Source organism: Hemibagrus wyckioides, linkage group LG04, assembly GCF_019097595.1.
Source record: "Hemibagrus wyckioides isolate EC202008001 linkage group LG04, SWU_Hwy_1.0, whole genome shotgun sequence".
In the NCBI taxonomy this organism is placed as follows: domain Eukaryota; kingdom Metazoa; phylum Chordata; class Actinopteri; order Siluriformes; family Bagridae; genus Hemibagrus; species Hemibagrus wyckioides.
The window spans coordinates 22,923,463-22,949,749 of record NC_080713.1 but is presented as its reverse complement, the minus strand read 5'-3'; the positions used below and the strand labels follow the sequence as shown (position 1 = coordinate 22,949,749).

At 36.2% G+C, this 26,287-nt stretch overlaps 1 protein-coding gene across 5 annotated transcripts in view; it reads right to left on the bottom strand.

Moving 5' to 3' along the window:
• Positions 1 to 7,134: 7,134 nt before the first annotated feature.
• The window catches only part of pclob (piccolo presynaptic cytomatrix protein b), a 72,494-nt gene continuing 53,341 nt past the window's right edge, over positions 7,135 to 26,287 (bottom strand). For 3 of the 5 annotated variants that reach the window (XM_058387987.1, XM_058387986.1, XM_058387988.1), the window contains 17 exons: positions 25,359 to 25,434; positions 25,112 to 25,237; positions 23,707 to 23,815; positions 23,445 to 23,512; positions 22,911 to 23,119; positions 21,876 to 21,926; positions 21,515 to 21,645; positions 19,724 to 19,750; positions 18,058 to 18,151; positions 17,151 to 17,222; positions 16,562 to 16,844; positions 16,275 to 16,469; positions 13,796 to 13,901; positions 13,155 to 13,222; positions 11,991 to 12,125; positions 11,003 to 11,148; positions 7,135 to 9,952 (listed from right to left, as the gene is read on the bottom strand). In XM_058387987.1, coding sequence (XP_058243970.1) covers positions 9,809 to 9,952; positions 11,003 to 11,148; positions 11,991 to 12,125; positions 13,155 to 13,222; positions 13,796 to 13,901; positions 16,275 to 16,469; positions 16,562 to 16,844; positions 17,151 to 17,222; positions 18,058 to 18,151; positions 19,724 to 19,750; positions 21,515 to 21,645; positions 21,876 to 21,926; positions 22,911 to 23,119; positions 23,445 to 23,512; positions 23,707 to 23,815; positions 25,112 to 25,237; positions 25,359 to 25,434 — 2,040 coding nt within the window. In that variant the 3' untranslated portion in view covers positions 7,135 to 9,808. The remainder of the gene's footprint in view (positions 9,953 to 11,002; positions 11,149 to 11,990; positions 12,126 to 13,154; positions 13,223 to 13,795; positions 13,902 to 16,274; positions 16,470 to 16,561; positions 16,845 to 17,150; positions 17,223 to 18,057; positions 18,152 to 19,723; positions 19,751 to 21,514; positions 21,646 to 21,875; positions 21,927 to 22,910; positions 23,120 to 23,444; positions 23,513 to 23,706; positions 23,816 to 25,111; positions 25,238 to 25,358; positions 25,435 to 26,287) is intronic. The other 2 variants (XM_058387989.1, XM_058387990.1) reach the window with 1 other exon arrangement.

Genomic DNA, 26,287 nt, shown 5'->3' with positions numbered 1-26,287 from the left:
CATGAGGATCAACTGGCTCAGGCAGCCTGCTTGACCCTAGAGAAACAGTGAGGGTGGATTTTGCAAGGCTGCAAATTGCAGTATGGGATTTTTAGGACTGTACTGGAAATAACCAACACCTCCACCAGTATGCTTCAGTTATTAAGAATACAGAGAGATATATAGAACACAGTTTGTACAGGAATGCTCTTCTGGCCTTTGTGTCATATTTTGTGTTGCCTCTGCTTGTTATTTTGCAGGACTTTGAGGAAGGGCGAAAATATTAATGGAAGTGTTCAGTTCAGGAAGGCAACAAGAGGGTGTGTGTTTTGACAGGGATTTTATCATGGGTAAAGTTGAACTTATCCATGTTGTGAAGCAGTGTACCTGCTTATTTATGATAAAATCACTTATACCACAGTGAGATCAAATGCTCAAATGTGATTGGTCAGAAGGTGTGCATAGTTTTCGTTTACCTACAGGACTCAGACTGTACTTGCAGCAGTAACATGAAAAATATGAGTACATTAGTGCACTCTTTCCGATATGTAATTGTTTTTATAATAAAATCTCATACACAGATATTAGTATAGAAACACTTCACACTTAAATGTGCATTCTAATTTAAGAAAGAAAAATGTAGAATAATTGTTAAGTTAATTGTTAATTGTTAATAATTTGTTAAGGCACATTTTATTGAAAGAGTCAAGCGCTTTGCAAAGTTTCCCAGTCAGACAGAGGAGTTAGAGATTTCTCTCATAAACCTTAGAGGACAGAGCTGACAAGCTATGATCTTGAGAGATAGACAAAAAGAGGGAGGAATAAGCAGATGACTTAATTGTTGCAATAATGTAAGTGATCTAAGGAACTAACGTAAACTAAACTTTGTAAGTGTTGACAATATGCCGTGCTATATCCAGAATAACACACTCCATGACTGTGCAGTTACACAAAAATAATATACTTTGCATTGGACCACATCAAACCACCCTGGCGTGGATTATTTTCGTATAACCGCATGATCTGTTGTTTGTTATATAAAAAATGCACACCCTCAGGTGGCTTACTGCTTTTGTTAAACAAATTGGTAAAATCCAGTGTTCTATAAATAATTTAACGTATTATTATTCGCTTTAGACAATTCTTCTGACATACAATGAAGGTACGTTAACAGAAAGCTTTGGTTTCTAAGCCAGATTCAAGTATTATATGGACAGAGCAAGCTTTCTTAAGTGTGTTGGTTTACAACCTTAATACAGAAATAAATTCTGATATGATCACAGGTATATGAATACATCAAGGATTTTACAACATTGTCAAATGCGACTAAACCAAGCAGGTTTGAAAACAATTTGGAAACATGTTGTAAATTTATTCTGGGTCTATCTATCTGGATCCTATATATACTCTTCACACAGCCATCCAGATTGTCATGTGCAGAATATTTTCACAGGTGCTAGTGGGGGGTTCTCGTCACATATTTATGAGTGTGACCATTGCAGACAAGTTCTGATGTTTATGGCACCCAGAGCAGCACATACAGACGAGCAGAGGAAAAGCTGTTTAAGAAATGAAATATTTTTTTGGTTCTATATATTATCAAGCCAGTGTTTACCTCATTGATCCAAGTACAATCTGGTCATAAAAGAGCTGTGATCTCTCACTTTCCTTTAGGACAGAGGTTCTGGATTAAATAATTCAGTCAGTAATCTGATGCTCCTAGTGAACTCTGCATATTCTTTTTCAGAGCATCAGTGCAGTACCATTTAACGTCTTTAATGAACAACCCCCGGTTTTCCCCACTCCTATAAAATGCATTTGAAAGGTCTTTGTGTTGTGTTTGCTCTTGGAGATAGACACTTTCCTTGCGAAGAGATAAAAGTTAATCAGAGAGTAGGCGTGGAGGCAGGTCGGGGCAGAGGGAACAAGCTGCCAAGGGATTTCGGCTTTCATCCGTTACCTAGCAACCGTTCTCTGGCTCGACGACGGCTGTGGCAAAGAGGTTGTGCAGAAGAGAAGAGAGAGACATAAAGAGGAAGAGCGAGTGAGAATGGGGGATAGAAGTGTAAAAGAAAAGAGCAAGGCCATAACGTAGTGATGAATGAAATGTTTTCTCTTTCTCCATGGTGGGTTCTGAATTGGACTAATGGCAAAAGCACAAGGAGTTCAGTTATTTTCCTGTTCTATTGTTCCATCTCTGTGCCATTCAATTAGCACTGTCCCATCGACCAGCTCTCAAAAAGAGCCAAGGATTTCTGAAACACGAAAGAGGATCGGCTGCTTTTCTGAGTAGGAGACATCGCATGACCCAACAGTGGTTAAGTGAAAACAACAATATTGCAGTGTGATAAAAGCTCAAGGCCATCATGCAACTAAATAAAAAGAACTTCGGAAAAAGCACTACCGCATCATCAAAACAAGCCCTCTCATTAAAATTCCCAATAGATGTTCAGTGAAGACTGTTATGGTGACCTCTTTTTTCACAAAGAGAACTCAAGCTTCAGGCACTGATTAAAGCCCAGTGAAGACCAGAGTTCATGTGCACTCACCTTAAAACCCAACAGAAAAACAGGAAAATGGATCTAATGCATGTCCTTGCTTTTTATTCAGTGTATTCTCAAGGACTAAGGCTCAGATCCTGGATAAACACAAAAGTAGAAGTCTAAAATATCAGCTGTACATTAAAAGTTCATTAGAAGTTAGCTGGGGCAGTGCCAGAAAAGTGGAAAAGTAATTAACAAGTTCATAGAGGATGGTGTGCCGAGGCTGAGTATCATCTATACTTGAGCCTAAAGCCATATTTCACCCATAATCCATAATTCACAACCACAATACTATGGCTGAGAGAATAGTGACATAAGACCAAAGATAGCCACTCTATGGCCTGCAATAATAACAATACTACTACTACTGCTAATAATAATAATAGAATCTATATTGATTCATCATAAACATCATTATCAAACAATATTATATGTATTATAACGTGTAGATGGAGAAGGAATTTTTATTTCCGTTGTGGTAAAAATAAAAAATATATATCGTGCAAAAAAATCACTTTAAACAGAACACAATAGTGTTCCATGGACCAAACCCAGAAGACCATTATATATGCACACACACACACACACACACACTACACTAGTCCCATGGGCCCTACTACCCTTCTACTCTGCATCTCCATGGCAACATACCCTGCCTGCATTAACCAGGAAGAGCTTTTCAGTGGTATCAGTTTTATTTCACACTGTCTTGTTGCAATCTTTTTTTAAGTCAAATTGCTGCTTTGGGGCATCTTAGTGCTTAGTGCTGTAGTGTTTAGAGTTTAGAAGTGTTTGGTGCTGAGGGTTTTGGCCAGATTTTGTAGCAATCGTACATGCTGTAGCCTAGAGTGATGTTTACATTTCCTGACATCCATGTGAATGTTAAGTGGATGAGTGGAAATGTTTGACATCTATTTTCTTGCCAAGATACACTTTTTCTTTAAATGTATTTATTTAATAACTGAGCCCACATTAGATGATGGGGTTTATTTACTCAAGCTCACTATCAGTGCCAGTATCAGAGTTGTGGTGCAGTTCTCATCCAGCAGCCTTGTTGGTCCAGTTAGTGATGTTTACTCGCTGACTGACTAATCGCCTTTGTGCTTTTTTCTTCATGTGAGATGAAACCTTAACGAATCACAAATAAGTGTCAAGCAAGCTCTTACAAGAGTTGATGATTACATGGCTCCCTCTGTTGGTTAAACACTGTGAATACAACAATCTTTACAACACACCCGGGGCCAGATTATGCGGTTTGCAAGTGATTAAAGTAAGCACAGATTTTTTTTATTATGCAAACAATGAATTTTAAATGAAGAACAGAATTTATTTGAAGTAAATAAATGTGTTAGTTCAGTTAAGTAAATGAAGCAAATAAGCATAAGCATGCTGTGTCTTGAAATGATGCACTAATCCCCATGACACATTAAACGTTTGAACATTTTTTTGTGCATCTTCTACAGAAAAAAAGCATATTGTATAAAACTGTAATTCAGGGTTAGTTTAGCTATCGACCACATTCCTGTAACCTAAAGCTACATAAACACCTAAGAACAGAATTAGAAATGGTGCAGGATTTGTGCTTAAAGATTTTCCTCATGCATCATTTTTTCTATTGAAGCATGTATTCATATGATTCTCTATTATTCATATGAAGCATCCTAAAGTGCAGTGTATTCCAGCTCTTGCAAATATTTCAAAGATTCTATTTTTCACACAAGTTGTCAATTATATAACGGGTAAAGAAAATAAATTGGTTTTTAAGTCTAGCCTATACATGTAATTATTAGATGAGTGTACTTGTTGAACTTGATCAGCTAGAAGGATGAGTTCCAAGAAAGTTAATAAAGTCATCCGAAAACTAGCACCACATAAATGAATCATGTTTTCTAATGACAATTACTATATAAAAGCTGCATGGAATTGGACAAAATGTTTCAATAGACTAGACTATTAGTGGTGTGTGACAGCATATGACAGAGCAAAATGTTCAATACAAATGCAATACATTACATACTCTAAATGGAAAAGGATGATAGACCTGGCATAATTAATTAATGTAATTAATTGATTAACCAACATCATCTACAAACAGTTGCTGATTCTTTACTGATAATGATAAAGTCGTTGCTATTCTTCTTCTTCTTCTTCTTCTTCTTCTTCTTCTTATTATTATTATTATTATTAAATTTGTTTTATTATTATTATTAGTGTCATAATTCACAGGGAGATTTCCATCTCTTCTGCTTCTATATCCGTCCTGTCTGGTAATTCATTTTTCCCCATTGTGGATTCATTTTATCCCTCCTTCATCAGACTGAATTAAATAAATTAATTTCCTATGCCCAGCAGTAAATTATGCAAGCTTGCACTTCTGGACCTCCAGTTGCGAGGGAAAAACAAATTCGTCAGGCCAACCAGGGCCCTTTCCTGCTATAATTAGTATAAGCAGAGTATTAAAATAGAAATACATTATAAAAAAAAAAGCTTCTATTACTATGATTTAGTGCAAATGTTTATGTATTTAGGAAGTCACAGGGGGATCCCTTGCAGTGTTAACAAAAAAGAAACTGCAATATACACAACTAAATTAGATAAACAGTGTAACTAATATTAGATGTTCAAGATGAAGGGGCAATCATCTTTATAACTCAGATCTATCTGAGGTGGGAAAATGTACAAATAAAATAGCAGAAGAGAAGAAACAGCCCAAATCACGTTAATTAACTGTTTTCTGTCCATTTGACTCAGTGAAAATTAGTGGCTAGCTAGTATCTTGAGTAAAAAGTGGTATGCTAAAGAATGTTAAGTTGCTAGTCCATTTCTATTATAGCAATGATCATTGCTCAAACAGCTCAGAAGATCACAGTCACTAAACAAATCATTTCCCTTAATTCAAACCTCTTATAATGCTAAGCTGACACTAATGGTCGTTCTCAGGAACAAAGGCTCATGTTGGATGCAATGATCAACACAAAACAGCAAAAGGGCTTATCCAGAAACATAATCAAACATGCAAAGTCAGCCGATTGCAAATCAGACTAAAGACAATCTGAGACCAAATACGTCTCTAGCAAATAATCTCTGCTAACATCAATCTAGAAGTGAGACTTTGCACTGAAAGTGTGAAAAATGAAGGTATTTTAAGGAATTGCATGATTAGAAACAGCTGTTCTGATAGAACGTGATCTGGGAAGTAGATCATGTGGTTGATCATGTGGTGGAGTTTGTAGTTCACTGTGCTGCTGGGAAATGGAGTTCAGTGTTATTAGTTATTAGTAAATTATATTATTATATTATTAGGTACATTGTTAAGCTAAATTCACGATTTCCCCATGTCCCCATGTCATATATAAATTATATAAGGATTGTTTTTTAAAAAGAAAATCTGCATTTTATATATATATATATATATATATATATATATATATTGTTTTCTATTATTTTATTTATTTAAATGCAGTATACACTTTGGTCGTTGACGGGCCAGCTACATTTCTATAGACCTTTTTAACACTTCCATTTTACAAATGCTGATACAGTAGTAGTGTTTCAAAATGAGATAATGAACAGTGGCAGCAAATACAGCTGAGTTACTGCAGCATCTCTACTTACACAAATAATTAACAAAAAATCTCTGCACTCAGAGTGGAGACGGCTGATTTTCAAAAGGAAGCTGGAAAAAACGGAATTATTCTGATTAGTTATTCCTGTTTCTCGACCAGCTGTTGGCTAATTAAATATGATTATATGAACTAAGGGACTCATTTGAGGCTGAGAGTGGTTAAATATGAAATCCTTAATATGATGACTCTACTTGGCCAATAATGGTGTATAACGATGGGGTCAAACCCAAAAATCCATCTCCAGCTACACATCAGTTTAAACAAATATTTTCTGTAGTTTTTGGCCTGTACTTTGGATATATAAGAACAGTGTCATACAATTTCACATTTCTAAAGAGAGCAGAACACTACAATGAATTGCAAACGAATGATTCCTGTGTAAATGGGGGAAAAAAGGTCTTTATCATCCATTTCCTCATAAGACTTTGATCTGCCAACTATGCATACACCAACCTGATCCCTGCTTTTAAATCCTGCACATAATTTATGAACAAATCAAGGTTCATATCCCGCTTTATAAACAAGGGCCATTGATGCCGTTAATGGAAAAGGACACCTGACTTTTTGACTTTTTGTTTTAGGTCAGGGTGGAAAATGGTACATGACACATTATCTTCTAGATTAAAAGATTGCAAGCTGTGAAGTCATGTATAGAAATATACATGTCAATGCTGATTAAAAAATAAATAGATAGATAGATAGATAGATAGATAGATAGATAGATAGATAGATAGATAGATAGATAGATAGATAGATAGATAGATAGATAGATAGATAGATAGACTGGAATTCACTTAATTCACTGAAATTTTAAACTATTTATAGAGATACAGTAAGATAAAATTGATGAAAATTGGGCTGAGTATTGATTGATTGAAAATTGACAAAAAATGCACAAAAACAGGGCCCTGTGTGTGAAAGTGAATTAAAAAAAAAAATAAAGATGCATTTTTACAATAGAATCTCTAATATTTATTAGACTTAGGGAACATTTTATTCATATGTTTTCATTTCTTTTCTTTTCTTTTTTTTCTACAGCACGATTTGCATAATTTCATGACATCCTATGGACAACCATAAAACCATGACATTAAATTTCTTTCTCTTTTTTACAAGTGGAAAAAAAACAAGACTCATTTTACAAGCATTTTACAGTCAGCATACATTTTTTTTTTCTTCAGATAAAGGTACTCATTTTTCCTTTTTTTTTTTTTTTAAACAGAATCTGTAGGCAAAAATATCAACAGACATCTAGCAGAACATGCAACATCCATGTAAAACCATAGAAATTCCATTGACAATTTCGGGTACTTTTTTTTTTCTTCTTCTTCACCTCATTATCTTGATTGCGTGAGATTTCACAGAGTTTATTAGAGAGATTGATGTGGGTTGATTGACATCATCCAGATAATCACATGGATCACTTGCTCACATATTTAGACAAATACATATGTACAGACAGGACTTTGACCTTGAGTTCACACGCACATGCTCAGTGTCAAACCAAATAAATATTCAAACCTCTTCTTATAGAAAATATCTTATGTATTTACATAATCAAAAATAAACAAATCACATTCACACCATTTACTGCAACTGAATACATCAGACTCGTTGTGTAAGTTCCCAGGAATACAGCATAACAAACCAGGCGGACATTACACTGACACAACAGAGAGGAGACAACAGCCATTTTTCAGTCATTATTTAAAGGGGACACAGCTTTTTGATTGAAATCCAGATACACAGCACTATTCGAGGTGGAATGCTATAGACGTAAAAACGATGATATTCATCTGATTCGATGAGATTTAACTCGGGCTCTCAAACTTTACAGAGCACCAATAAGGCTATTTTATTTTTTCTTTCTTTCATTTTTTTTAGATTTTAGATTAAGCGGTGCCTTTCCCCCCCCCCAGGACAGTTCATGGGTCACTGTATTCCATATAGCAATAACTTTCATAGTCGTAATGGAAAGTCCAACACACATTGGAACAGAAACTTAACTAAAGTGCATATTCTCAAAGTGTACTGTGTTAAAACAGTTCATACATATATATTTATATATCTTCATTAGAAGTAAAATGAAAAGTAAAATTATGTTCAAAAGATTTCTCTCTCTATATATATATTTATATTCAAACTCTGAAGAAATGCATCCAGGCATAATTCATATCATGTTGCATAGAAATACCCAAACTGAAGCAGTGGATTTGGTTTGGACATTAGGTTGGCACATAGATCATTTCACTGTGACAGCAACCCAGTCACCACACGAACATTTCTTCTTTCCTATCTATACACTGTCTTTACAAAACGTACTGAATAGCATCATTAAAGATCCTTTTTTTCCTCATGTACAAAAGAAAATAAAAAAAAAAATCCACTGACATCGATATGGAAACACTGACCGCTCTTGATTTAAGGAGCTCTGTGGGTTCATGTATTGATCCTCATTTCTGGAACTTTAACCGATGGCCACTGTCTCTGGTGTTTGAGCACACACTTGTACATTTACACATCTTTTACACTGATATGGTGCAGGCAGTGAATATGTTTGATTCTCTGCTACTAAAAATGAGAGGAGCAGCGACAATTATTCATTCCAAAAAGTAATAAATAAAAAATGTAACAGCTTTAAACTGTACCACAGTGACACCCCTTTATACAGACACCTTGCACCATTTGAAATAAACATAAACAGTGACCCGATTTCAGCTGAGCCAATTCAGAATATATATACATATATATATATATATATATATATATATATATATATTTTTTTTTTTCCATCCCTTTTTTTTTTCATTGCATATTTGTTTAAACACAGAACTTTATCACGAAACAGGAATCACCGTCGACATCAGAACAGTTACATGACAATTATTTCGATGTTTTCAAATGAATACGGACACGTACAATCATTCTCTGTGTTCGATTCAATTTAGTTGCTACTATGACTCTTCAGAGCACTCGAGACTCTTGGAAGAACATAGTTCATGTTCAACAGATGTGTTTGGAATATGAAATACAGCTAGCAGTGCTTCTTTTATCACTACTGCAGGAATGAAATGATACCTATGACAGCGCAGACAAAATGAAATACTGCATAAAAAAAATAATAATAAAAACTTCGGATGAAAAGGTTTCCAAAATGTTGATGTGACACTGAATATGACAGTAGAGACTGAGAAACTAAGAAAGAGTGCTTAATGGAGATATGTAGAAGTTTCATACTGTATTTATCACATTAAAAAAAAAAAAATCGGAACTCATTTTTTATCGTATATTTTTTTGTCTGTATGTACATAACATAATCTGATATGGTCGATTGAATTATATAAACTATACAGTGGATTGAGAGGGAAGGAGGTGGTTATAGTCTCTGATAAGATCAGAAATTTTGCTACCGATTTCTCTTTATATATACTGTATATATATATATATTTTTTTTTTGCTTAATTTGATTTCATTTTCACTTATGTATAAATGTTCTGTACATTAATTGCAACAGCTAAGAGAACGTTTAAACCCATTTGACTGAGGGTCTGAACTTCAGTAACATTTACTATGGACTTGTCAATAAGATTTCATCATGACACAGTTATTACTTTCTTTTTTTACATCATGGTTATTTATTTCTGCACTGGATGGGATGAATCACGGCTGCGTATGAGGAGAACTGGCCATTAATTTGTGCCAGCTCACCGCTCGCTTCCGCATGTCCACTTTGTCCAACCAGATGTAAGCTTCACCAATCAGTGTCTTCTTCACAAACTTCCCTCCATTAGACACCAGGAACAGCTGTTTGTAGGGAGAGACAAGACAGCACAGAACATTAGGAATGTGGCTTATGAGCCAAGTTTCATAATGATGTCCTGATTTACTATGATCGCTAAAAAAAAATCTGTATGCTAATTATTCTTGATAGCCATGGCAGGCTCTGGAAATAATTTGAATGGCCATCTAAAGGCAGGGAGAAAAATTCAGAATGAAGCATGAGCTCAGAATTAGAATGCAGACATGACTGTGCACTTATATACTCATAAAGTACCCTATGCAGTCAAAAGTATGTGGACACCTGACCTTCATACACACATGTGGTTCATTCCCAAATGTGGTTATCATAGAGGTAAAAGCACACAATTTTATAGAATATCTTTGTACTCTGTAGCATTAAGATTTCCCTTCACTAGAACTAAGAGGCTCAAACCTGCTCCAGCATGACAATCCCCCTGTGTACAAAGTGAGTTTTATAAAGACATGGTTTGCCAAGGTTAGATCAGAGCACTCTAGTAGTCTGCACAGAGCCCTGACTGAACACCTTTGGGAGGAACTGGAACACTGACTGTATGCCAGGCTTTCTTACCCAATGTGAGTGCCTGACCTTAGTAATGCTCTTGTGGCCGAATGGACAAATTCACACAGACATGCTCCAGCATCTAGTGGAAAGCCTTCCCTGAAGACTGGAAGTTACAGGATATTAAAGACTAAGAAGGGACTAAATTTGGAATGAAATTATTAAGTCGATATGCTGTCCACATACTTTTGACCATATAGTGTACATGTAAAGACCTTGTTTTAGATGCTGTTAGCACTAGATGTGTGTTTGCCTGGTAAATATTTAATATGACTTTAATACAAATATTTCGTACGTCATGACTTTGAGAGCTCCTCATTATTCTGTGATACTTGAAATGACATTAACATGCATCCACAAATTGAATGCATTTTATGTTAATTTGCTTATACAATCAGTGTTTCTGATCTTACAAAACATATGTGTACTACATGTTTGTTTGTGAATATATTTTTGGTTTATAGTTTGTTTGTTATCAGTTTTTTTTTTTTTACCTGAATGGAGTGACCAGCCGGGTTGAGACTGAAGCGGAAAGTCTCGTTGAAGGAAGGCTCTCTGTCATGGCGGCACACTCTCGTCTTTTTCTTTATGATGCGCTTCTGAGTGGCCACGTTTACCACATAGAGCTTCACATACAAATCTTAACAAGAAAAAAAAACACACATATATGATTGTGGTAAATTTATTTATATTTCATCATTAAATACAAAACCATTTCACTTCAGTCACTTTCTCCCAAAGTTTACCTACAGACCCAGAGTATCCAAGCAAACAAATACTTCCCAAGACTGGCTTTAAATGTGAAGGGGTCTTTCATCAGTTCTTTAATCTATGCATCCATCCATCCATCCATCTATGCATAAAGTCTTTCCAAACTGTCCATCCATCAATTCATACCCATCCATCCATCCATCCATCAATTCATTCACCCACCCACCCATATCCATCCATCCATCCATCCATCCATCCATCCATCCATCCATCTATGCATAAAGTCTTTCCAAAATGTCCATCTATCAATTCATACCCATCCATCCATGCTTTATTTTGTTCAGGGATGTGATCGATTTGGGGTCTGTTCAGAAATTCTGGGTGTGAGGAGGGAATTTGCCCTATATGAGACACCTGTCCTTTGCAATGCACACTGAACACACAACTTCATCAACCTTCACAACTACTAGCAATTTCACATAGACATTCCACTCACTATCATATTTTTGGGAGGTGGGATGAAATCCAGCAAAAACCTGAACACAGGGAGAACATGCAAAACTCCACACAGACCTGAGCTCAAGGTCAAAGTGATGACTCTAGAGCTGTGAGATAGCAACACTACACATCTACAACAACAGTTTTTTTTTTATTTTTTTTATCTTTGTTAAAATTCAGGCTGGGTGCTGAGACTGCTTCTGATTAGGATACTAATGTTATGCATTATAGATTCTGTGGCTGCGATGTGGGCTTTAGTGAATTCTCCATTACCAGGCAGATGATCTGGAGATTTGAACTTGTAAGTAATATTCCTGCACTGCAGAATTTCAAGAACCAGCTGTTCTCCTTCAGTCTTCATCTCTTTCTTCAGTGCCACCTTGATCTCTCCAATCATATTGTTCTTACCTAAAAATTCATAAAAGAAATCAGTATCTGTAACATGATAGAGTATTTATATAACACACTTTAATACTTATGCAATCAAATAACATCTTATTTTAGGAGTACATGGCTATTATATACTGAGAACAATGAACACGCTATGTGTAAGAAATAAAAGTAAGCATTCAGCGCCCTCTAGTGGACATAAATTGAATTTTTTTTTTTTTAAACCACACAAATCAAGTAAACCTCAAAACAGAGAATGCAGAGTAATCAATGAAACCTTGTGTTTAACAAAGTGACATTCCATTACAACACTACATCAATTTAAAACAATTTTCATTTTCAAGTTTAATTACATTTTAACTCAATGTCTATTATGCATTCAAGAGGTTTCTTTCATTGGTTTTAAAAGCAAGGTTGCAGAATACTTCCTGCCAGACTGGAGCCTGTCTCGTTTCTTTCTCTCTTGAGATATTCACACACACCCTCTGTTTCTCTGTCTCTCTCTCTCTCTCTCTCTCTCTCTCTGTCTCTCTCTCACACACACACACCCTTCTCTGATGAATAATTCAGAAGAGTAGAGATGTGACACAGTAGATCGGCTATGGCAGACTACCATATCTGTTAGCTCAACAGGATCCCAACCTCATAAACAGCTTTTAGATGTGCTAATTTAACCTCGGGAGTGCGCCAATACTATAAATAAATCTCAAAAGGTGCCTTTGCTGAAACATTTTGTTACATCTAGTGTTAAACCTGATTAGAGATAAGATTGTAACTTCTTTTTTTTTTTAGTCTGTCAGTTACTCTAATTCAACCTGGGTGAGAAATCTCAAAAAGAAGTAAAAAGTCTATATAATCTATATACTGTTTATTAGGTGACAGACAGTTGTTTATTTAAACCTTTCGGTGTCTGAGACCAAGCTTGAGTTTCCTCATTTCACTATTAATGCTTTCGAAATAATTGGAAAATGTCACTTGTACATAATAAGCTTCACTACATGTTCTAAACACAAGTGGTTACTGTTTCTTAATGATAGATAAACTTACTTTCAGAGTCATGTAGATTCTTCAGAGAGTCTGAGCCTCTCAAATCCAAACCGTTAGGAATTGTCTTCCTGTTAGACAAAGGAAACATCAATCTATTAATAGAATTTTCTGGTTCATTCCACAATTTTCTATGCATATCTGAGCATTTATAGAGAATACCACTCTGCACTGACATCTTTGCCACCAGTGTAGACTTTAGAAGCTAGATTTGAAGTTAACCTATCAAGAGAATATAAAGATGCTAGCCAGACTTGAATAATATTTTATCTTTTACACATTTTGTAAGAGAACACCACATTTTACAACTGATAAGTTGTCAACATTTTGTTGAGGGATCAAACACGATGTTTTACTTTAGTTAAACGAGGAAAGTTTTAAACTATAGTCCCTGTGTCTGTATAATCACACTTAACTAGCTACCTTGCTCGCTATACAGTGTTGCATTACTTTAGCTAGCATATTTTACCCTAAATTGTTCAGTTTCTGGGCAAACAGTGGATTGGACACTTGGACTTTCACTTGTTCAAGGGGCTGACTGACAAATATATGATATATAATTTGTCCAACTGTGCTAAACCACATTTAATCTATCTCTCATGCTAATGCATAATGAACCGAACAAGTTGAAAGAGTGCACTCACAGCTGAGGCACCTGAAAGATAGCACTGTCCACTGCATTAGTGCCTGTGCCATCCTCGCTGTCCAGGGTGTACCCATCTCCATCATTTAGTATGTTTCCTGCCCTGTCTGCAAATTTTAAGATACAGTATGAGGAAAAGAGATTACGGCAGAGCAAGAGAGAGAAATATCAATGAGCAAGGCTCTGAATGTAAGCAATGAATCCATTCATTACGCAACTAATGCTGTGGCACAAGGGATGGAAGAGATGGAAATACAACTCTGTGTTATTTTCTTTTAGTTATCAAGACCAATGTTAACCTGGGTTTTAAAAACAGTTAATTGGGTTGAAGTTTTCTAACTGAGTTTTATGGGGTTTTTTTTATATGTTTATACTATTTCCTGTTGAGTTTTTGTGGGCTACAGAGGAGTCATGTGCCTCACCTCCTCAGTAGTACTCCTCCCTTGATGGTCAGCGGATTTGACACATGAGCATTCATTGGCTGATGGAGTTGGACATTTCCACAGAGACTGTGGTTACTCTCACATGAAACCAGCTTATGACTTTTGCACACCACAATCATGATAACAAAAACATGGGTTCAGCCTAGGTAAAGGTATGATTGGCATGATATATTTAGGAGGAGAGGAACTGACATGCTCTGTCACAAAATCGTACATGGAATTTAAAGACATGCTCAAAAGGGCTACATTGGAATACTGGACATTTTTTTATATTAAGTAGCTGAATGTGTGTAGGATTAAAGGAAATACCTCTACAGGAAACAAATTCTCACATGTTCCTAATTCATAGCTAATGTGTTATCTGTAGATCTGTGTATCTGGGGAGTTCATCTGGAAGTCTTTTATGGACTCACTGTCATATTTTTTGATTAGTGTGAAGTGGGAGAGCTTGACAGATATTTTAATTTGAAAGACTGAAATATTACAGGCTTTTTTGAATCATGAAATTTTGTTTCAGAGCATTTCAAAGATAAAGAATTAGCATACAGATCAAAGGTTATGTATTAAACAACTGATTGCAATAAAAATGAAGTTTAAGAATTGGATATGTTCGTTTTATCTTTAAATAGCAATTGACATTGTGCTGCATTGTACTTCTTTGCATACTATCTTTATAGAACGCATTTTTTATCTTAAATTAAGGATAAATACAAAGCTATGCAAAAGTATTCACCCCCATTTAACTTTTTACAGCATTCGGCAGACACCCTAATCCAGACCGACTTACATTTTATTTCATTTGATACAACTGAAGAATTGTTGGTTAAGAGCTTTTTGTACTTGGGATTCTATCACGCAACCTTCCGATCAGTACTCCAACACCTTAACCACTAAGCTACCCCACCCCATCTAATTGCTATTTTTACCATTTCAAGTTGAAGAACAGCTTTTATTGTATGCGAGTCCAGTAGACATTTCAAAAGTATTCATCCCCCTTGGTCAATGGCTAATAGAATGCATTCCTTACCCAGTTATTGACTTTTGGTTGAACTTTGCCTCCTCTAGACTGTTACAGTTGCCGTTATGCCATATTCTTTCCATTTCTCATTTTACTTTATTTTATTTATTCTCATTTTGTTCAAAGTCTGGTGTATATTCACTTTCTGATCATTATGAAGCTGTTTGTTTAGGTACAGTATGTTCTCTATCAAACTTGGGGGCCTTCAAGGTACAGATGTATTTAAGTAAGTAAGTAAGTAAGTGAGTACGTAAGTAAGTAGCCTTTATTTGTCACATATACATTACTCTCTACATATACAGTACTTTACATACACATTACTATACACATATACAATACTTTGTGAAATTCTTTCTTTGCATATCCCATCCTCGGGGGCTGGGGTCAGAGAGTAGGGTCAGCCATGCAGCGCCCCTGGAGCAGGGGGAGGTTGCGGGGCTTGCTCAAGGGCCAGCAGTGGCAGCTTGGCGGTGCTGGGGCTTGAACCTCAATCTTTTGGTCAATGACCCAGAGCCTTAACCGCTTGAGCTACCACCAACCCAATATATTATTTATATCAAGTTCATGTGAGACAGGTGGACTCCATTAAACTACTTATGTAGTTTATGATGGCAAATATTTGCACAAAAACTAATCTAGATGTTTCACAACAATGGGGTGAATATTTATGCAAATTACATTTGTATTACTTGTTTTATTTATTTCTAAATAATGTTGCAAATCATACAGATGGGTATCACTTCAGTATTAAGGGCTATATTGAAGAAATGGAAAAGTTTAATGGGGTGAATACTTATGCAAGGCATTGTATTTTCTTTTAATATCAACCACAGGAGTTTAATAGATAGGTATTAATTATTTATCTGTTTTGGGATTTTAAAGGAATATGAAGAAAAAGAAAATGATTATACATACAGGGAAAGTCATGAGTGACAGGGACAGAAAGACAAGGAGGTTGAGAGAACATGCAGAAAGACAGAGAGATAAGCTGTGCACTCATGTGTAAAGGGAAAGGTTACTTGGCTGGAGGCGGGCTTGCTGCACTGCGGCCTCGGCAGCAGCGATGGCATTCCCAGCATCCTCGAGGTGAGCCTGAGTAACACTGCTCTTGCTCTGACTGCGAGAGGGGCCATGCGAACGCAGATGACTCTCAGATGAGGATTTTGAGCTGCCTGGGCTACTATGGGATTTCTCAATAGTGGGGACCTGAGTATCTAAAGGCATAAATATTTTATCTTGTAATTATGCTCCTGCTAATTCACTGAAGAATACTTTGTTGTAGAGAAGTGGACTCTAAGTAGACTACCTTTAGCAGGGTCAGGGAAGATGCCATGACTTCGGCTCTTGATCACGGAGGTTTTGGGGGATTGTTCACTGTTTGGTTGCCCTCCTGTGCCCCCAGGTCCACCTGATCCTCCAGGGCCTCCCTGACCTCCATGGCCACCCTGACCTCCATGGCCACCTGATCCTCCGCCTCCTCCATGTGGAGGATGTCCTCTACCATGGTGGATGCTTTCACTCTGTTCCTTTAGGGGGTGCCAGCGAGGCATGTTGTCCAACTGAGCAGTGTTAGACAGATCTATAAGCACCTGTAACATACAAGGGACAGGTTTTTCTTTTTAGCATAGAATGCAAAGCAGTTAGTCTGCTATTATTTCCTCTAATCTCATTATGATTATAATTATGATTATGTCTTATAAACATACTTTTTTGTCATTTTCTTAAGCTTTTTTTTTTTCTTAAGCTTAAACTTTTTTTGTTTTTACCATGATTTAAAGTGCCAAGACTTCTGAAAGCTGTTCAACATGTTCTACAGAAATGTGCAAATATTCAATTCTCACGCTGCCAAAAGTGTTTTGACGCATCAAATCAGGATGTTAACAAGCAACACTCACCTCTCCCAAGAAATCATTGGAGGAATATTTGGCATAGTCCCATACTGTCACCTCAAGGGTTTTTCTTTTCAGCTGAAAGTTAAACAAATTACACATTAAATTAATCGCAAGGCTTTTGCCTCCCCCAGTCACCTTTCTCACATCGTTGGAATCTTTTAACGTACAATTACACAGCAAAAGTCCAAGCAGGAGCAAAACCTCAGCGACTCAGTTTATATCAGAGACATCAGTGTTGTCACACAGCCCCAGAATCCCCTGCGGATTACCACAGCTTTAAATATCTCTCTGTTTAGTTTGTTCAGTGCTGCGGCTTGTTTGGTCCCTTCAGTCTGCCTTTCTAAGCCTTTTTCTTAAAGTATCGATATGTGTAAGTCTTTTAATTTGTTTTCTCAGGTTTTTGCCTTTTGGATATTGTCAACACTATGTTTTAGAAAACTCTTTTGTTTCTTCCTCACATTAAACCTTCCTGACTGTCTACCTTGACCTGTTTTTAAATAAATGATCTCCGATAAATGATCCACTAACCTGTGTTTCTGCTACCCTCACCAATATAAATGTATACCTGGAGTTTTTTTTTAACCAGAATGGATTACCAGATAAAACTAAATAAAGCTTCAGTGACAAGCTTGTCAGCTTTCAGCAACACTCTGATGGTTTTGTGTGTGTGTGTGCGTGTGTGTGTGTGTGTGTGTGCGTGTGGGTGTGTGTGTGTGTGTGTGAGAGTGTGTGTGGGTGTGTGTGCGCGCACACATTTTATTTGGATCTGAGTCATTCTCGTTCCAATTATCTTGATGGAAAATGTCTTCATAAACAACTATCCCAAGAGTATAGAAAAGAGGAAACAGTGGTGTAAGATCTGACAGAATGAATCTTCTCCAAGAAACCTTCCCCATATCATAATATTTACCTGCTCGAGGTGAATGTTTTTATAGATGACAGTCTGGTTCCACTCAGGGTTCTGGGTCTTCTGCACATATTTAGTTCTTCTTTTATTTTCAGCACTGTTGTGTCATTACAAACAGAGAGACAGACTATAAGGTACAAGAGAAAACTAACCAAAAACTGAAAACTCTGAGATCACTTAAACTGAGTATGAACACTAGAGCTTAGTTTTTATATATATATATATATATATATATATATATATATATATATATATATATATATATATATATATATATATATATATATTCCAATCAATATAACAATGTCTAACCAATTACTGTAAAATGATCTACACAGTTTCCTATGCTTGTCCTTATTTAAACATCAAAATGAATGCAAATGATTTGTACTTCAAATAAAGCCATTCGGATTTATATACTGTATGGATAGCAGATGATGAGAATGACGTCACTAGGTCACATACATGAAATTAGGCTTGCACATGCATGTAGAACTTCGGAACACTGCATGAATTATATAAGTTTAGAATTGCAGAATGAGCAATAAAATCTATTATAAGCTATTGTAATGTTGGACAATGACTTACATTAAAATTCCCTCAACTGAAGTTATCAGGAACGAACCATGAACTTCAAAAACAATGTGACTAACACTCACCATCCCCTTAATTACTGTTCATGGTCGTTTACTGCTAAATTTCAGAATCTTTTAACAATTTCTTACACTGTATTTACACCTTGAGAACAGATGTTCAGTACGTTCACCATCAACATTCGCTATAATTAGATTTTTGCAAATTAGCATAGTAGTATTTCTTTGTCACTGATTTAATAAACATTAAAGAAACATGAGTTAACTAGCACTGGCTAATTGTGTCATTATTGATATGTCGAAGCTGCTGTAACTAACTTAATGTACCACTATAAATGGATAAAACATAGGCATCATTTCTTAAATAGATTAAAAATGGATATTGCCTGTATAAGGATAATCGAACACTTGTGGTTGTTGGAAAAGAATCAACTTTGTTGATAATGTGTCACACTCTGCCATCGCTGATTTACATTTACATCATTTGGCAAACACTCTTATCCAGAACGTTTTTATCCCATTTTTATACAATTGAGGGTTAAGGGTATTGCTCAAGGGCTCAGAGGAGGCAGTTTGGTGTACCTGAGACTTGAGCTTACAACCTTCCAACCAGTGGTCCAACACCTTAACTACCTAAGCTACCACATGATTTCTTTACTTGAAGTTCATGGTTTATTAATGTTAACTAATTCAATATAAATGTTATTTAAGGTAATCTCAGGGTAAGCATTACCTAACAGAGTTTTACATTAAACCTCATCTCCCTTAAACCATTGTCAACTTTAAAGGTGTGTATGTGTGTGTTTTAATAGCCAGTGTATTTAGTTTATGATGAAAAATGATGTAGCTTATTATCCCAATGCACAGAGGTAGAGATGTTGAGGTAGCTTTGATGACACATTTCCGACACCACACAACGACAGGCTCACCAATCACCACTCAGATGAATCACATTTCAGTAATGAACACGAGACAAAAACAGACGTACACAGAGGCAGGAAAGCAAATGAAAGGACGGAGGAGGAGGAGAAGGAGGAGGAGAAGGAGGAGGAGGAGGAGGAGGAGCACCACGCTACCTTGCGTTCTGGACAACCATGACTTGTCTGAACCAATCCAGAGATTGTTAGGAATGCAACAGCGGACAAACAAACAGAAAACAGTCAGAGAATTCCAGAAAAAAGAAAAGTAAAGAGGAAAAAAAAAATGTACAGAAGAAAGTGCCAGCCTGAACAGTCCAGGGTATATACCTGGAAAACGACACCTAATAGAGTGTATATAGGCCAGCTCCTAGCATCAGCCAGAGGAGTGTCCAGTCAGGTAATGCAGCTTAATCTCATAAACACTCCAGAGATATGGCCATTAGGAGATAGTAGATATATCATTATATACCTGACACCGGAGAAAGCCATATTGATTTTGCTGTTTGTTGACTCCATACGCATCAAGCTGAGACACTGAGGCTCAGAGATTTAACAGTGTTAACCATGTGCAGTTTGGATGACTTTTTAATAGTGCAGAGGGCGTTGTGCTAAATCATTAAATTTAGGCAGGCAGTGTTTGAGTGATTGCATGTCACTCAGTTTGTTGCACTCTAATTACGTATTTTATCACCCTGAGCATGTGCATCAATGCCATTTAAGTTTTTTTGTTTTTATTTATTTATTTATTTATTTGATTATTATTTATTTATTTTATTATTATTATTATTATTTTATTTTATTTTATTTTATTTTATTTTATTTTATTTTATTTTATTTTATTTATTTATTTATTTATTTATTTATTTATTTATTTATTTATTTATTTAAAAAAAAAGCATCCATCTCAGGTCCTGGAGGGTCTGCAGTTTAAAGACATTTGTATTTTCTTTCTTCTACTTTCATTTCTTGACGTTTTTGGCAATAAGCAGATCAGTTGATTAAGATGTTTTAAATAGGGTAGAATTTGAAACTTTGCAATGCAGTCACCTTCCAGAACTGGAGTCTGGGCCACAAACATTTAATAAATGACAGTGTGAACAGTAAGGGCGTCAAGCTCAGTTTTATGTAAAGGGCCATATTATGTCAAGTGGGCTATAACTCCTCTTTAATGCACAAATACATTAAATAAACTACATAATCAGCAAAACTGTTAAACAGATCAAAATTCATTACCAAAAAACCAAACTGTCCAAATTATGGCTTTACCATATATAATTGGAGGCTTTTATACGTATCCAATGATTTGTATGTCATAAATCTTAATAAAACAGCACATGATTTTAAAGTTTGTTTTATACTTAGGGTACAGTCTATATTCATCTCAAAAGTATACATATTTAATAATATTAAAAATATTTACCCTTTTTCAAAGTTGTGATTGAATAATTATTCACAATGTTTGACCCTAAGTTCTTTCGGAAAAAGACATAGTTAAGTTGAGTCAAATTTTCACTTTAATGAAACGATGTTCATTGCTCTATGTTGCCCTCTAGTGTAATAACATAAATGATTTATTTTTTTTTTTTCAAATTTTGTACCAGATTATAACCTAGAACCCAAAGGCTGCATGTTTGACACCCCTGTATAGAAAACACCAGTAGAAAAAAAAAAATCCTCCGAAATATGTACTAATAGCCCAGGGAGAAAGAAATTGACAAAATATATTGAAAATCAGCAGGGTAGGAGAAAATTGAAAAAAAAAAAAAAAAAATTATGACAACACAAACACAAGTACACCAAAATAATAATAGACAGATACACCATTTAAGTCATAACACACATGCACCAGAACAGTTTTACACACACACACACACAAAACAGACCACTCTCTCTCTCTCTCTCTCTCTCTTACACACACACACACTCATGTTTACATGTCATACCCACCCTCTTCCTGGCAGGAGATACACCTTAACAAAAGGGTCAGAATATCCATTGTTGTCTCGTGGTGCAAGGTTTCGGGCTTGTAGAATGTGGACGATCAAGTTACCCATATTCTTGTCATAATTGATTTGTAGCTGTGGGGAAAAAATATGATCCTCCATATCATATTACGCTTCATAAATTTAGTTATGTTAAAGGTCATGTGCATACACGTATTGTTCTGGGAGTTATTTCAAGTTGCCTTGTATCATAAAAAAATAATAAAATGAGACAAGCATTACACATTGCTGATTCTGTATCCTGAGTAGATTTCTATGCATTTACCATGACTCCTACATACCATAGTGAGTTGAAATAGACTTACTTGTATTTCACCAGTAATGGGATGTGGTTGTGGTTTCACCCCATCACCTGACTGAAAATAAACAAATAAATATTGTGTAATGGCTATAGTGAAGACAGACTAGCAGTGTGTAACATGATCTATCTAAAGACTAATGAAGCAGGCTATCTACTGATTCTCAACATCAGATCAAATGATATTTATCTACCTTTCAACAACATGTCATAAATTTATCTGCAGAGACCACATGAACTAAACATGTAACTGTGATAGGACTAGGGGCATGATGCATACATAATCTACTAAATGACATGAGCTATAAATTAGATCACCCACTTAAAGTGAAAGCAAAAGGGACAAGCTGCTAGTCAATAACAGATGGTCAACCCAAGCGTATTATTATGGATGTGGACCTAGCACAGGATTTCAATGTAGATCAGAAAAGGGACTCAAAAAATACTGCAGCAGAATCATTAGTTACTGCAGTAGCTCTAGTTTTGTAAACATGAGCTCAGTATTGATGATGAAGCATTGAAAGGTAACTGATGTCTCCATTCAGTCATGTTAGTTGCTTTTCTGGATCTTTGTAAGAAAGGAATTCATGGTGTTTATATGAAATCTATCTATCTATCTATCTATCTATCTATCTATCTATCTATCTATCTATCTATCTATCTATCTATCTATCTATCTATCTATCTATCTATCTATCTATCTATCTATCTATCTATCTTCTACATACCTACTTGTCTGACCTACTAGTGTGTCTGTCTGGCTTTCTGTCTACTTACTTGCCTGTTTGTTTACCTGCCTGACTGATCTGTCTACCTGTCTGTCTGCATGCTGTCTATATACCTTTCTCTCTACCTGCTTGCCTGGCTGACATTCAGGTTGTCTGTCTGTGTACTTACACCCCTACTTACTCACCTATTTGCCTGTCTGTCTGTCTGTCTGTCTGTCTTCCGCCTACCTACCTACATGACTCCCTAACTACCTGTATGCCTGGCTTTTTGTATGTCTGTCTACCTATCACTCTGTTTGCACACACTTGTTTACCTTGTTGTGACGTTTCTTGCTGACTGAGGGTGATCCAGGCTGTCCAGGGCTGGGAACTCCACTGGAGGCAGTGGATGCTGTCGCTGAGTGAAGATGTCCTGCTTTCTCCAGCACAGTCAGTACAGAGGAAGGAGCCTGTTGCTGAGAGACCTTCTGCAGCTCTGCAGCCAGCTGCTTAGGATCTACACCTGGAGAACGCTGGTGATCAGCTGCAACACACACACACACACAAACAATTCTGTATATCAGGAAAGACAGGTCTAGAGTTTATCTTCTTCTGCGAGTATTATCAGTAAGCTGATATGCAGCCCTGGATTTTACTGCAGCAGGTGCAATGACAACGACAGGGGAAATAGCTTTTAAGATAAACACCAGATGCTGTAATAATCTACAAGTAGATCATGGCTCAAATATTATTTAAAAAGTATACTGAAAGACTATGTGCAGTGAATAGAAAGAATAGACAATGTGATTTTCTCTGACTGCTGGAGAAAAACAAGATACTGTATCTGCATTCTGCATAAAGAGACTTACCGACTTTTAGCTGAGACTGCAGCTCTAGATACTTGGGACTGTCTGAGTCTGAGCGCATATTCAGATCTCTACACAGAAGTGAAATGAACATTTAGTCGGCAAATGTACATATATATTGACTTACATTCCTGTTATTTGTTCGCACATTTAAAATATGTACTATTATTTGAAAAAAAAACAACAGTCTATGAAGTGGGAATTCCTTAAAAAAATCAGTATTAGATATGCGATATATTTATATATATAAACAAAACAAACTTACAGGCGCAAACAAATCTCTGCCTCCCCACTCTGCTGACCCACAATGCTCTGCACTTCCTCATAGGTCTTTCCTGTCAGAGGTATTCCATTCCACTCCAGGACCTGCATTCCTGTAGTGCACACAAAATGCCGACCAGAAAAAGTGGTGGGGGGAAAAAAATCTATGACGCCAGAATGACACACATTGATGGTGCAAACATCCATCTTAAATAGCAGCACTTTCTCAAACCTTTGACACCCAGTGAAAAATGTCTATATTAGTGTGTTCTAGAAACTCCTATTGTTCAAATGAGTTTTTTCAAACTCTGCGGTCATCAGTTATAAAACATCTTTGAGGCTGCTGCAACTTTGTAATTAACAACTCGAACCATACACACAATAAACGAAGTAAACAAATCTTATAAGTGCAGGAGCACACACACACACACACACTGCATTCATTTTAAATGAGCTTTTCTGAAACACGCCACTCAGTAAGTGGAAATTGTCTGCCAAGAAAGAACAAGAAGAAATAAATGAGGGGAAGACGTCCAGCTTAGAAAATAGCACTGCAAACCAAAACACTCACAAAGCCAACTCCTTAGCACTTACACAAATGAAAAATGTGGTTCCTCATATAGGCTCTTTGCTTATGATACTCCATGGCTGAATAAGAGAATAACATCAATCAAATATATACGCACATATATTTATATGTAGGTGTATGTGTTCTTTGGTGAAGTGAGTTTCCAAAGTCGATAAGAACCATCCATTTTCTATTGCTATTTGGATATTATTATGAATAAGCTCTTTCAGTGTGGTGTCACACTTTAAATGACATTTAAGGCAAACCTCAGAGACCTTAGCAACTCCTAAGCAGATAACTTCTGACACCCATTTCAAACAAAATAAAATGCATGACAGAGTACCAGAGAACATGAAAATGCCTGACATTACAGCACACACAGATCTTTACACCAAATAAAGCAGCATTTAAGCCTGTTGTTGGTGTTGCCGATACATATTGTAAGTATGTCTTGGCATTATATTGTATAATTAGAGCTATTTACTGGTATGATTGTCAATTAAATCAAATGTGTTTAATCCAAGCCTTAATATAACTTGGCTTAAGTAATGTCACCCTAATGCGTTCTGTCAGTGGGCGGCTCAGAAATGAAAAAGGACTAGGGCTTCAGTAAATAACAAGAATATTACTAGGCATAGTTTATTAAATAAAGAGTCCAACATTTACTTAATATTTACTTATATAACTCTCAGCGAGGATCAGCAAGTTTTATTTTACGGTAACAGTCACAGGTTAAAATAAAATGCCTTGGTGGTGTTTTTATGTGGTATGTACTATTCAGGATGATGAAAAAGAAGAAATAGTTATGAGAAAACAGACTTTTAGATTGTTAAAATCTTACCTTCTATGACCTTTCCAGACAGTTCAGCAGTGCCTGCAGGTGCCAAGTTAGCAATGTATGCACCAATCTCTCCATTAGTACCTGGAATCTCCTTCCCTCCCACCACATGGATGCCAAAACCACCCCCTGAAAACAAGAGATGTTGGCTGTCATTTTTCCGAGAATAAAATTTTACTTTACAATGTTATTTTCTTTCATTACTAGATCAGTCAGTATGCTGATTGTAACTCATACAAATAAAAAATACCTGAAACACTGTGGTCCTTAGGGTCTCTCTGTAGTTTAATGCGAGTGTAGGGGAAAGGGTAATGCATAGCTTTCACCTGCGAGGCATTATACAAAATTTAGGTTGTTGTTCAAGATCAATATCAGAGAACATTTTACAGCTAGTAAAATACTGTATATCATGTTGACCCTAAAATAGTGGGACAACTGTAACAAAATATTCTTTGTGTTCTACTTCCTGTGTCCTGTTTTACTTCATGGAAATGTTTTCTGGCTCGTTATAGAAGAATACAAAATCCGTACATGAGTTGCATTAAGGTGTGAACACTAATAAAGATATTTCAAGGGTTTTATGTCTTAGTGAGCACCAACCTTTCATTGGTTTGTTGTCTTTAATTGGGACTACAGCTATCAGGGACTCCAGGGACACTTATTTCTAAATAGCATTTATTTATGCTATTTTAAGGTAATCAGCCAGCTTCAGAATACCTATTCTCTTTCTGCACCTGTGCTCATCAATACTTAATACCAGAAATTGCAGGAGTTGAATGCTTAGCTAGTCTGCTGGGATGAATCCCTCTTCCTAGGTGAGCTCCCTTTATTGCAGCTTCTACATAACAGAATGCACCAAGACCAAGTCTGTAACTTCAGCAAGGTATGTGACTGGGTTTGTAATGCAGTGGCTCAAATCATACACATATCCGTAGGAGAACTCACCCAAGCCAGACTAACCATATAATATGAGTGAGATTTCCTTTTTGTCTGATGCTTTTCAGAATTCAGTGACATTCAGTGACACCTGCTTTATGTATACTTGGCATAGGAATGGCTAATAACTCAGGACCAGCCCTTGGCTCAAGTCCTAGAAATCCGAGTAGTGTTTCCAGTTTCCTGTTGTCTGAGTATAATGTTTGGACAACACAAAAAGTTTAAAGAAATAAAGTACTTTCT